Here is a 13,208-nt window from a genome sequence, read left to right on the forward strand (position 1 = left end):
GGAAAAGTAAATATTATTCTCTTTCTTTTCTTCTTCTGGTTGTGTTCCAGTTGATTGTGTGCTTCAGAGAGGAAGAGAAGGAGACTCAGAGAGAAGAAGAAGAAGAAGAAGAAGATGGAAAGGTGAAGAGAGAACTTTTTATAAATGTTAGAGGGGTTGACTTTTCAGGTAATTTTTGTCATTTTTCAATTTTTATCGTTAATGGGGGAGTTGACTCTGGGCTGTAGAGAGTCGAGCGCATGCGGGCGGAGAAAAATTTTAAAAATTATAATAGTAATGAAATCTGATAATATCAAAGTCAAACCATTAAACAGGTTTTTAAGTAAACAAAAGAAAATATCATCAGCAGTAGCGGTAGTTCCGTAGGTAATTTTTACACAGTTAGGCATTTACTAGGAAACATGTGTCGACAATCACTTACTCATGATTAGTGCTTACTCTTGATTAGTGTTAGTCAAGAGTAAGGTCAGGCTGTGTAGGGTTGATTGGATGCTGTTGGGTCGCTTCGCTATTTAGGTTCCTTTTGAGCAGTTCACAACAGGTATGTACTACAATTGAATTTCAAATTTCGTAATGAGAATCACTCACTCCTAATTAGTGTTAGTCACTTTAAATTTTACTGATGTCCTGGTGGAGTTAGGTTAGGCTGTGTAGGGTTGATTGCCGCTAACCGCCTAAGACGGTGCGGTTAGCAGTTTTAAGGTTTGGAAAAAATGTTAACTACTAACCATATATATATAACGTCGTTTTTTTTTTCCTCCTCTTCTTTCCTTTTAAAAAGCGCTAATAACCGCTAACTACCAATTAACCACCTAGGCGGTTGCGGTTAGCTCGTAACCGCATTTTCACCACTAAGGTTATATCTCAATTGGTTTTGAGAGAGCGTGTGCGGTTCTTCACTATCTAAGCCCCCTCTAAAGCAATTTTTAGCAGGTAGGTGTTACTTATATGATAATGCTAACGTAGAATAGCTACAGTTGGTTGCATTTCGATACCCTTTTTTAATTAAAAAAAAAAAGTAAACAAAAGAAAATGTAAATGCTATTAAAATATCAAAATTATTGTTTTGGCATTCTTATTGTATTTTATAATTTTATCATTTATAATTTTTTAAATCTGTATTATTGCTTTTTAAGTTCATTTTTATAAATTTATTTTTATCCACATTAATTAGTAGTTATCATTTTTATAACGTGATAAAATATAATACATATTAAGTTAATAAAATTGAAATATATCATTGTGAATAATCTTAATTATTTAATTTAAAAACAGTGGTTAGAATTATTTAAAGAATAGTATATGATATAGAATACCTTAGAAATTGTAGATGATCTTAATTCGTCCTCTAGATCTATTTGAATATATTTTATTTCTTGTGGTATGCACTATAAAATATTTATTTCTTCGACCAGATTTTTATAAAAATTATTCTTTATTTTATTTTATTTTATTTTGGAAAATAATAAAGGCACAACTTAAATTCAACTTTGGTCCAACTTTTCACTTAAGTTAAAAAAAAAAAAAAAAAAAAAACTGCCCGTGGAAGAGAGAGAGAGCCTTAAACTAGATAGAGAGAGAAAAGTTTGATTTAAAAGTTAGGCCAAGTTAAATTTAAGTTGTGGCTATATCACACCTCTTTTATTTATTTTTATGTGTAATATGCACTACAAAATCCTTATTTATACACTTGTTCGTTAATGTATTCATTATCACATAAGATGTAGCCATGTCTACTCCATATAGACAAGTAATATTTTTATATATATATATTTTGAATACTCGTCTCTTATCAGTATTATTAATCTTAAATTAAAAATAATAGATATGATGTTAAATGTGATATTAATTAACAATGTATATACAAGACATGTATAAAAGTCAAAAGATATGCATGCAAAGTATATAAATAGCACTGCTTTTATTAATAATAGGCCTTAGATAATAGGTTGAGGGAGTGATCAATTGAATTCCATGTGTTGTGCACAGTGATGGAATTAAAAAAAAAAATGATTGAAAATATAGAAAAACATAATTAACTATATAAATAAATAATTGAACAAAATTGCAATTATATATTTTATACAAGTTTAAAGGATATGCTAGTAGATTCGCTAAATCTATCTCGACACGAACTCGTTTATGATTCGACCGAAGCTCAACAAGATCATTATTCTCCAAACGGTAACTACAATTACATATTTCATACAAATTATATATATATATATATATATATATATATATATATATATATATATAGAGAGAGAGAGAGTGTAAAGTAAGTCGGTGGCGCTTGTCATTTTCGTCATCATCTTGCAAATGGCTCAGACACACAATCTCCCGCTTCCAGCGCCAACATGTTTTGTTTTTTTCTTTTGATTATTTATTTTTTTTTATTTTTTTTTTCTGTTTGGTTCCTAAGAAATAGTTGAAAGCTTAGCAATTAATGTTAATTTTCAACAAGTTTTATTACTTTTATATACTTTTCATACTTGCTTTTCTTCAGATATTCTTGTGGATCCAATATTATTTTGTTTCTGAAAACGACATGCATGCATGGCGTTCTCATTTCTTGCCATCAATGTACTTTCAAAAAAATAATAAATAAATAAATAAATCCTGTACCAATTTCGATTCTTTTAAGCTTCAAATGGGTTATTCTTTTTCTCTCTTAAAAAAGAAAAATAAAAAATAAAAAACAAAAGAACAAGAAGGCTAAAAGAAGGGCACTTGTCATGCACCTTTCGCCACCTTCCTAATTAACTCCACCTATGGTTGATTGGATGAATATTATTGATTATTATAAATTAGGAAGAAATAATTAAAAACAATTGCTATTTTGTACAATCATGATGTTAGTGCGTGTCTTCAACCATTTTGATTATAGAAATGAAATTTTATCACAAAGTCTTATAAATCAAGTTATTCCCACTCCCTATAACATTCACAACCCTATCTTTAATTGCTAAACATGATACGACAAAACTCTCTTTCTCTTAAATCTATAAATATAGTATATAACATTACTCTAAGTTTTTTTGCATAAAAACTAGTGAGTATGATATAGAAAAGAGTAATATTATATACCATATGAGTGCCGCGTAAACTATCATAACGACACGTGTTAATAAATTGTAAAACAGCTGTATATCTAGCATTATTCTTCTTTTTATTAGTTCCTAGGTTAGTTTTCACTTGTTCACACTCTTATCATCAAGTTTATCTATAATTTAAGGTTTGTGTTTTGGGATAATTGCAAATATTATCTTTGGACTTTTGTGTAGGTGTCAATTGATCCCGAATCACCACCGGTGGCGATAGTTTAATGGTCTCAAGAAAATCCCCATGAAATTGGGTATGTACTAGGGCATAGGTTTAATTATTCGCAATGGAGAATCACTCATACAAGCTTATTAATATTAGTCATCTTTGGTTCCACGGATGTCTTGATAGAGTTGGGTCAAGTTATAGCCTAATTGGTATGAAGGGAGCGGATGCGATTCTCACTGCGTAAGCTCCTTATAAGCAATTCTTAACAAGTACTCAGGTAGGTATTACGATGGTCATGTCTAGGTAGGGTAGCAACAGTTGGTTGTCCGCTCCTACCCTTTTTAATTAAATAAAAAAATTGATCCCAAATCAAATGTTATGTACTTAAAATTGAGACTTGTAAATTGTTCAAATTAAAAAAAAAGAAAATGCACGAATTAAATTAACATCTAGGGTGATATTTGTTATTTTTCATCAATTTTTATTTTATTTTATTTTATTTAGATTCCTAGTACACGAAAAAAAAAAAATCATATATTTTATTCTCCGTTGTTTTTCTTTTGTGGGCGAAACGAATAAAGCATACATGCAGAGCATCATCATTTTAAAGTCCTATATTTTTATTTTATTTTGCTTCATGTCACTGTTATGGGAGCCCTTACTCTTGTTTCTTTCTTTTTTTAGCTCACACCCTTTTTTATATTTGAAAGTTTGGAACCCATAAAGAAAGAAAAATAATAATAATAAAAAAAGTTCAAGCCTAAAAGCTGATTTTTTTTTTTTTAAAAAAAAAAATATTATATAAAACACACAACATCAGCCAATCTAAAATAAGTGTGAAGAATAATATTACTAAAAAATTTATGTAAAATGCCTTAAGTAGCATACGATTTTTATTACAACCTTTTACAAATTTACGTGGTAACTCCGATAACATGAGTGTCATGCAAATAGGTTGTCATGTCATATTATAAAAAATTTATAATAAAAGTTGTGGTACTAATTTTATGAAGAATTATTATTTATTTTAATTAATGAAAAATTGACTATAATCTCTACAACAGCTCATTCGTCACTTATGCTTTATATATATATATATATATATATATATATATATATATATATACCTTTTTCTTTTCTTTTCTTTTTTGAAAAAGAATAAAGAGAGACAGGATAGACAGTTAAGTTGGTTAAAACGGCAACCTAAGACCATTGAAGTTGAACAACTTCATAGATTAAAATTAAATTTTAGAAATTTAATGATAAATATTAAAAAATAATAATAATAATAATTAATTATTGACATAGCACCCTATACTGTTAAATCGTTAAATCCTGTTCAAGAAAAGGAGAGTGGAAGCCAGTAAAGGTTCCGAGAAGCAAGGGCGATATATGGAATGCTCTCCTGCTTTGGCGTCTCTTCACACCAATGTCTGTATTCTTAACCAACAAACAAAACCGACACTGCCTTCTTTGGTTTCTAGCCATGGCTTTGGACAAGCACAAGCACCTTCGTTGTGCCACGCGATTCTCCCCCCACAGGTATAATCTTCTTTCTCTGTGGGTCATCTTTTGTTTCTTTTTTTCCTGTAAATTTTCATTATTTGAAGAAATTAAAACAACCCAAACGAAAAAAAAAAAAAAGAAAAAAAAAAGAGGAAGAAATAAAGGAGTTTGCTCTGATTTTACTCCAACATTTGATGTATTTTCCCAGAGAATTTAATGGGTTCATATTAATTTTCCTACCTTTTGTTTCTTCAACCAAACATAGAAATTCATTAAATAAAATGCTTTAAATGGTCTTCCTTCTTATCCCCATTCATTTTCATAGCTAAGATCTTTTGCTGGCTAATGCATAATTTTCCTTGTTCTTGTCAAATAGAAAATAAAATTAAGAGGTGAATTTTGTAAGCAATGGGAAAGCACTTTCGAGACAAACGCTGTGCGTTTCCTTCGGAGAGTAGTCATCCTGGATGTACGTGGAATATACTTCATGTTATCAAGTATCATCACTGGCGTTATGCTAAGAGAAGATATTCAAACAGAAGGTGTGCAGGTGGTAGCCATGTCGCTGGTAAGCAACCTTTTTTTTATGTGAAAAATTCTCTTGCTCTAGCAAGGCATGCTAATTTGGCGTCTATTATATTTATATTTGATCCTTCAATGATATTATAAGTCTTCCATTTATATACTCTTTAGACATCATATAGGAATCTTCTTGCTACACCCGAAATATTTAATTGAAATGCGATGAATTACGGAAACCGGGTTTAACTTAGAACCTATGTTCTTGTACCATTTTAAATCATCTATTATTTCAAAAGTTTAAACTATAGGAAACGATAAATTTAATCATTTTAGTGCCACCCATGATTTCTAAATTTTGTAAGACAGTTCAGTGGACTCGATTCTTATGTAATTAGATGAGTTTTGATGTGCACAATGTCCTAGGTGGAATTATCACTCACTGCAGGACCTCTTTGACGATAACTGATATATAAGATAGATTGATTTCCCAAGTTATATATGTTAATAACCTATTTTCTGCTTTTGTAGGAGATATAAATCTATTGGATGATACAAATGCCTTCAGTGATGATCAAATTGAAGAACAGAATGGTGCTGAGATGGGCTACTGTGTTGTAAGTTGACGCAAAAGGACTGTTGATGGCATGCATTTGTAGTTTTTCCTAAAGCATAAAAAAATGGCAGTTTTGGTTCTCTTTGGTCCTTCTGGATCAAAGAGATTGAATTTAATTTAGTGAAGTTAATGTCTGATTTGAAATGCATCAGATTGGAGGAAAGATGACACAGTCCACGCCAGCACCAAAAAATTCTGTTAGAGCCCGAATAAAAGCAATGATTTCTGACGAAATATCCAAAAAGAAGGGAAAACATCACCGAAGTTCAAGCTGTCCTGTTCGATCACAGTTAGTTCGAAGGAATTCCATTCATCATTTGGAACCTTCAGATTCGGTTCCCCTTGCTGATTTTGTATTAGACAATAGAAGTCCTACAAGCCAAAATCATGAATACTCTCCCGCTATCAGCACATGGGATTCGCTGCCTCTGGAATGCTGTGAGGATTCAGTTGCCAGCGAGAAAAGTTATGAAGAGTGTGAGTTTCAGGAGCAACCAACAGAGAACCGCACACTTGTTGAGGAAAAGTTGGACAACACAAAGCAAGATATGTCGGAGCAGAAGTTGATACATGCAAAGGAACTCACTAGAGATGCTTCGCTCCATACAAAGGAGCTTCTGAATCCTCTTGACATGATCAATGTAAACAAGAATTTATTATTAAAAATGGGATTGAGTAAGTCTGGATCATTTCCTTTACCCGGCTCATCAGGCAGAAGAGGTTCTGGGGCTAGCAAACTGAAACGCATGCAGGAGGGGATTGGGTTTCATGCAAAAGAAAAAGGAAAGTTCCAATTTGGTAGTCAATCACATAAGGCAGTTGAGTTCAGATACTCGGGAGATTTTACTAACCAGTCAATGCCATCAAAAGCAGAATATGAAGTAGATGGAATGTTAAATTCAAGCCATAAAACAGCTGACATGCATGAGAATAAAATGGCTATCAAGCGTTTCAAGGATCTTAAACAGAAGATAAGGCATGTGATTAAGGAAAGCAGAAAAGAGAGGCATCGGATTGCTATGGATGCTATCCTTCACAAAATTCCTCACGGCCGTGGGTTTTCTAATGAATGGAAGAAAGAGATTTTCAATCAACTGAAGGACTCTGCAATAAATAGACAAGGCAAAGCTAGTCCTGAAAGTAGTTATGAGATTGATCATTCTGTTGCTCGAATACGCCACATGAGAAGAACATCATCTCTCAATGAGTCGCTGGACAGATATTGTCAGCTGTACGAGACTAGTTTCAACAGAGAAGCCAAACACACAACCTCTGGGAGATCAAAAACAGAAGAGGCATCTTTGCCTTCAGGAAGTGCCCCAAAATCCCTGACAAGGGTTCACTCTTTACCTGAACTCAAATCTTTTATCTATCAGAGTGAGGACTCTTCTGATGTTTATTCTTCAGGAATGATGACTAGGACTGTTGTGGATGTCTCTGTAAGCAAAGGAAGCAGTTTTGGTGAACAGGAAAATCTAGACCTTCCTCTAGATTCAGAAGATCGGTTGCAGTTAGATATTCTTGTAGAAAGTAAAAATCAAGAAAACTTGCTTGGAGCTGGTGAAACTGATTTGGTTCTGGGAGATGAGGTTGGATCACCATCATCAATTGCAAACAACGAGGCAAATGCGGGTTTAATTGTTGATGATTTTGGCAACTCGGAAGCAAGGGAAATCACTTCTCAAAATGAGGACATTGAAGAGGATATTGGGCCCTCAAAGGAACCCATTGCTGAATTGGAAGAACACATTCCAGTTTCTCAGACTGACTCCTATTCCCTGAAGGACACAACCAGCCCTGTACACATTTCCATAGCAGAAGGTATTCCCATCAATCAATTATTTCTTTACATTGTGGTACATCATCCCAAATCTACCCCAAGTGCATGTAATTGCTCTCTCTCTCTCTCTCTCTCTCTCTCTCTCTCTCAAATTTGCAATTTAGATTGGTTAGCAATTTGGATTGGTTAGGTATACAGGAGAATAGCATGATTTTCTTCATTTTTGAAGTGGATTATTTGTTTTAACATCTTAAATTCTATAGAAAAGCATAAGTTGGGATTCTATAGAAAAGCATAAGTTGGGTTAGTATTTCAAGATTATTATCTTTTTTACTACATACATTTGGATTATCTTATCATGTTAGCAAAGGTATTGCCTTTGGCCTGAAAGATTCAGGACTTTGAATATTTTGAATACTTACTGATTTATGGGTTTGCTAGTCTTCAAACTTTAGCTTTCTAAACATCAAGTTTTGATTTTCATAAATGGAAGTACAGTTTGGATTCAATCATATAGCTAATAAGAATCCAGTCCCTGCAACCTTCACCAACTTGTGTGCAACTTTCCAGGTTATGAAATCCCGCATTTTCAAGTGGATGCAAAAGAGAGAGCTGAATTTGATTACGTGAGAGATGTACTGGAGCTATCCGGGTTCAGTGGGAATGAGTCCCTTGGAACATGGCATTCTGATGAGCTGGCTGTTGATCCTTATGTTTATGAGGAAGTGGAGGACTGCTGGGAAAATGAAGAAGGTGATAATTGCAGTCACTTGCTTTTGTTTGATCTAATCAATGAGGTCCTGATGGAGATATATGGGAGGTCATGCAGCTACTGCCCCATTCCCTTGTCTTCCCTCTCCCACATCCGCCCAATGCCAGCAGGACATCATGTTCTCCAGGAAGTGTGGGCACTTATAAGCTGGTACATGAGCTTGAGACCAGAGGGTAACCAGTCAGAGGATTATGTTGTGAGCAAAGATTTAGCAAAGAGTGATGGGTGGATGAATCTCCAATTTGAGACTGAGTGTGTGGGGCTGGAGCTGGATGATTTGATTTTTGACGATCTTTTAGAGGAAGTTTTCTGGACCTGATGGCTGGAACAGGTGCATGAAAAGAATCGGGAAAAATATGAGGGAGAAAGAAATTCATTGTTGCATTAGTACATATATATACTGTACAGTTAGCGAGCACAAGTTATTCTGTATTCCTTTGGCTACGGCTCTGAATATAAGCAAACTAATATGAGTAGATGGCAGAATTGTAGTCATCTTCCAAAATCACAGAGTTGAAGAGCAAGACTTGATTCATGCCTTTTATTCAAGAGGTTGTTACTCTTTTATAGCAGAATGAGGGGGGGGGGGGGGGGGGGGGGGCAAAAGGGTATCTTTTACAAAATTTTGTATAGGAAGCTTCAGGTGTTTGCTTTTGTTGGGCGGGGGGGTGGGGGGTGGGGGCAAAAGGGTATCTTTTACAAAATTTTGTATAGGAAGCTTCAGGTGTTTGCTTTTGTTGGGCGGGGGGGTGGGGGGTGGGGGCAAAAGGGTATCTTTTACAAAATTTTGTATAGGAAGCTTCAGGTGTTTGCTTTTGTTTAAAGCAGCTTTAATCATTGATTTCAACTTGCACCCATGCTTTATATTATACTTCTATTTTGTTAATAAGGTTGAGATGTTCTTTGTCTTCTATTGGTGGTGTTGATTCTACATTCATTTACTCTAACCCCTCCCCCCCCCCCAAAAAAAAAAAAAAAAAAAACCCTCTAAAGGCGTCGAAAGAAAAGTACATACTGGTTATGTTGATGTTTTTGTCCACGTCATTTTGGTACACATTTCTTAGTATTCCTAACATTTCTCTTTTTTTTTTTAGGCTTCGTTAGTTTGTTTCTTTAATTGTCATTGGAAATGAAAATTGAAAGACTTTTTATTATAATGTTGGTAGTTGTATACCAACTTGCAAAAAATAATAATAGTATTCTTTAATTCGTTTGAATCCCATTAAATTAGTAATGTCGAATAATGTCCTCAGCAAAATCGATATTTTTCCAAACAAGTACAATGCGTTACGACTTACGAGGACGTAGATATTACGTATTTATATAATTTTATCATTTCAAACGTCAACAAGGCCCGTCTAGCTCAGTTGGTAGAGCGCAAGGCTCTTAACCTTGTGGTCGTGGGTTCGAGCCCCACGGTGGGCGCCTAATTTTTTGGCGTTTAGGAGTTGACATCTAATTATGATTTTATGATTTTTTCTAATTCAATAGAATTAAATGCATTATTCTAGAGTTCCCATATCTAATTATGATTTTTTCTAATTCAATAGCATTAAATGCATTATTCTAGAGTTTCCCATATCTAATTATGATTTTTTCTAATTCAATAGCATTAAATGCATTATTCTAGAGTTCTCATTTGATTTTCACGTTGAATTTTTTTTTTTAAATTGCTTAAGAATTTCTTAAAAAGATTGTATTAAAAATCGGGTTAAATAACTTATTCATGCTTGTGGTTTAACTTCTTTATATTTTTTATTCTTAGTCTTAAGGTTTAATTTTTATCACAGGAGGTCCCTCTGATTTGCTTAAAGACAGATATAGTCTTTCCATCAAAATTCAGTCTAAAATTTGGCGGAACATCACGTTAGCACCAATTACAGTTTGCTACGTGTCCATATAATTAATTAATTAAAAAAAATTTAAAACATTAAAAAAATTATATTTAATTAATTTTTTTATATATATATATATATATTTGAGACGTCGGTGGCGGGCGATGGAAGCGTGGTGTACCAGTGCAGGTAATCAGAGGTGTTGTTTTAGAGGATTTCTGAGTACATAGAGACCGACCAGTGCATTCAAGCATGTACGTGGGGCTTACAATAACCCTTCTTGAGCCACAATTCACCGCCACTGTCATTAATTATTGGATTTTCGTACATGAGGTGAAAACTGAAAAGGTTGAAACCCGTCCTGTCCCGACCCGCGCCCGCCTTTAAGCTCAACATTGCTACTTTGGCATTATTCTCCTTATGTTCTCACCATAATTTTTTCATCATAGAATTAATATCCTTGTATAAGGTCTTGGGTAGTTGAAACATACTCATTGTATACGTGAGAATTGCCTGTACCACCGTCTTTAATAGGACTTTCTTTTAAGCTTGAAATAAAAACTTTTCTTTTCACCCATTAATCCGCCCCCAAATTCTCTCCTTAATACTAGTGAATGAGCTTACCTGTGATCTCTACCAATGAGCGTCGGCGACCCTAGATAACGCTTAAAACCCGCAACAGATACAATGTGAGCCTTTGTCTCATGTCAGGTGTCTTTGCTTTAAAAAAAAAAAAAAAAAAAAAATGGAAGTTTTGTTTCTATTCAGTTTTTGTTCTGAAGCTTTCTCATATAGCGTCGAAATCTCTTGGATTTGGATCCATTCAAAGATGATCAGCCTACAAAATAGCAAACTGTCATTCACGAAAAACAGGCGGTTTATTCGCGTGCCCCCGAGCAATAGAGAGACCGGTATATTAACTAGTTAGTATATATACAAACATTTTAATATTAGTTTTTTTGTTCTCAATATATTGATTTTTTTTTAAGTATACAGATATTCATTTTTAATGGTATTACTATATTAACTATTAACTTGATTTTTTTTTTTTTTGTCAAAAAAAAAAAAAAAAAATTACTTTAAAGTTAATAATTAATATAAACAGTTGGATTATTTTCTATTTAATCTGAATCGGTGGTGAAGGTAAAATGGGATCAGCAGGCCACCTCCTGCTCCACATATTATATGGTGTTTTAAATAACCATGAGCTCACTCTTATGGATCTGATCCAATAATTTAAGTTCACTCTTGAAATTGATTAACATAATTAACGCTCTGCATATTATCCGCATATTAACGGATAATAATTTGAAGAAAAAAAAAATCAGAATCTTTAAAGTTGAAAGTTAAATGGGAAGTCGCGCCGCGCGGGGAAAAACAAACTAAAGTTTCGTTAAAGAAGCTTTGGGGTTTGAAGGGTTTTCAAGTTTTTGCTGACGACAACCTTAAAGGAGATGAGTTTTCAAGAGTCTTTCCATCTTCTTTGAACCGACTATCAGTGATCTTTCCCATATTTTATCTTGAGCTATATCTCACATTTTGTTGGGGAATGGAGATCACCGTCCGACTTCCGCTCCTTCAACAATTTTCTCAAATTTTTCTAAATCAATTTTTATTACACTTTCTTGCACTATTTTCTCTTATATCCACCAACCGTGGGGATGAAGAGGACGACGCCACGGCAGTGCCGGAGTGCTGCCTGGTGTGCCTGAGCATGATGGAGAATGAAGAGATCATGGTAAGGTTGCTTCCAAACTGTAACCATGTTTTTCATGCAGAGTGGATCGATTTGTGGTTGGGTTTGCACTCCAAGTGTCCTGTTTGTCGAACCGAGGCTATGCCCCGCCGGCGCCGGTTCGTGGTGGTGCAGTCCAAATTATCTCTGGATTGTAATTCATGTTAATTTACGTGTTTATCTTATTATCAGACCCTTGCATTGTTGAGATGCTAATTAATCTTTCTGATTAATCGAAGATATTATATATATATCTAAAGTGTAATTAAGCTGATCATTAAGGTACTTTTTTACTATTGTGTAAGCTTAATTAGTCTTTTTCTAAATTTTCTGTTTTGTTTTATATCATACAAGTATTTGTTTTTTAAAAAAGGCCCTTTTGACAACGATGCTTAACAGAGAGAGATACATAAAAACACGTTAAACAAACAGACATGTTTAACACACAGTTGGAAAGCTTAAACCCCAAAGTCTGGCTTGGAAGGTGGGGTTTTGACAACAATGGTGTGGGACTGTGGTCTGTGACTGTGTGTGTGTGTGTGGGGGGGGGGGGGGGGGGGGGGGGGGGGTAACTTGTCCCGAAAGTTGGAGAATTTGATGTGTCATTATTCGTGTCGTACAAGGATAATGGTCCTAGAATTCTTTGTATTCCTATTATTTAATTAACAACAGATGGTCCCAGCAGCCTCTCCTGTGAAGAAGAGATTAACACAGTTTGTTTCCATGAATCTAATTCCACACTTCTGTAGTGATATTGCACGTTTTATTTTGTAGAGTAATGTTATATATATATATATATATATATATATACACGTGATTAATTAGAATTAAAAAATTAAAAAAATGTTACGGTTAGTGGTTATTGGTTTTAATTGTAACCGTAACCGCCTCGCCTTAGACGGTTAGTCTGATTTCCTAGCTCCTCCGCACCATCTTAGGCGATTAGCGGTTTACCGCTTTTAAAGTTGGGCCTAAATTGGGCATGTATTTTTGGACTCACTTTAGATGTTTTGGGCCTAAAAAGATGCACTCATTGTATTAGCACTTATCTGGCCCAATTAGTTAATATTTTGTCTTTTGTTTTTTGTTTTTCTAACGGTAACCACTTTAGTCGGTTAATCTAATTTGTTAACTGACTTCGTACCAACTTAAGCAGTTAGCAGTTTACCTAACTA

At 34.1% G+C, this 13,208-nt stretch overlaps 1 protein-coding gene and 1 non-coding gene across 2 annotated transcripts; both read left to right on the forward strand.

The window, feature by feature from the left end:
- Positions 1-4,728: 4,728 nt before the first annotated feature.
- Positions 4,729-9,032, forward strand: DAU1 (TRM32-like protein (DUF3741)). The gene is made up of 5 exons (XM_059572170.2): positions 4,729-4,812; positions 5,153-5,344; positions 5,827-5,912; positions 6,064-7,732; positions 8,262-9,032. The coding sequence occupies exons 2-5, from the start codon at positions 5,185-5,187 to the stop codon at positions 8,780-8,782; spliced, it is 2,436 nt and encodes an 811-aa protein (XP_059428153.2). The 5' UTR covers positions 4,729-4,812; positions 5,153-5,184; the 3' UTR covers positions 8,783-9,032.
- Positions 9,033-9,815: 783 nt separating this feature from the next.
- On the forward strand, positions 9,816-9,888 carry TRNAK-CUU (transfer RNA lysine (anticodon CUU)). Its single transcript has one exon. It is a non-coding gene; the product is annotated as a tRNA-Lys (tRNA).
- The last annotated feature ends 3,320 nt before the right edge of the window (positions 9,889-13,208 follow it).

The sequence above is a fragment of the Corylus avellana genome, chromosome 10, assembly GCF_965113065.1.
Source record: "Corylus avellana chromosome 10, dhCorAvel1.hap1.2, whole genome shotgun sequence".
In the NCBI taxonomy this organism is placed as follows: Eukaryota; Viridiplantae; Streptophyta; class Magnoliopsida; order Fagales; family Betulaceae; genus Corylus; species Corylus avellana.

What these genes read in the sequence shown, in the direction of transcription:
- DAU1 (XM_059572170.2), top strand. Translation starts at nt 5,185, where the DNA reads ATGGGAAAGCACTTTCGAGACAAACGCTGTGCGTTTCCTTCGGAGAGT. An exon ending in AGGTGGTAGCCATGTCGCTG is followed by an intron (nt 5,345 to 5,826) that starts GTAAGCAACCTT and finishes CTGCTTTTGTAG; the next exon opens with GAGATATAAATCTATTGGAT. An exon ending in CTGAGATGGGCTACTGTGTT is followed by an intron (nt 5,913 to 6,063) that starts GTAAGTTGACGC and finishes GAAATGCATCAG; the next exon opens with ATTGGAGGAAAGATGACACA.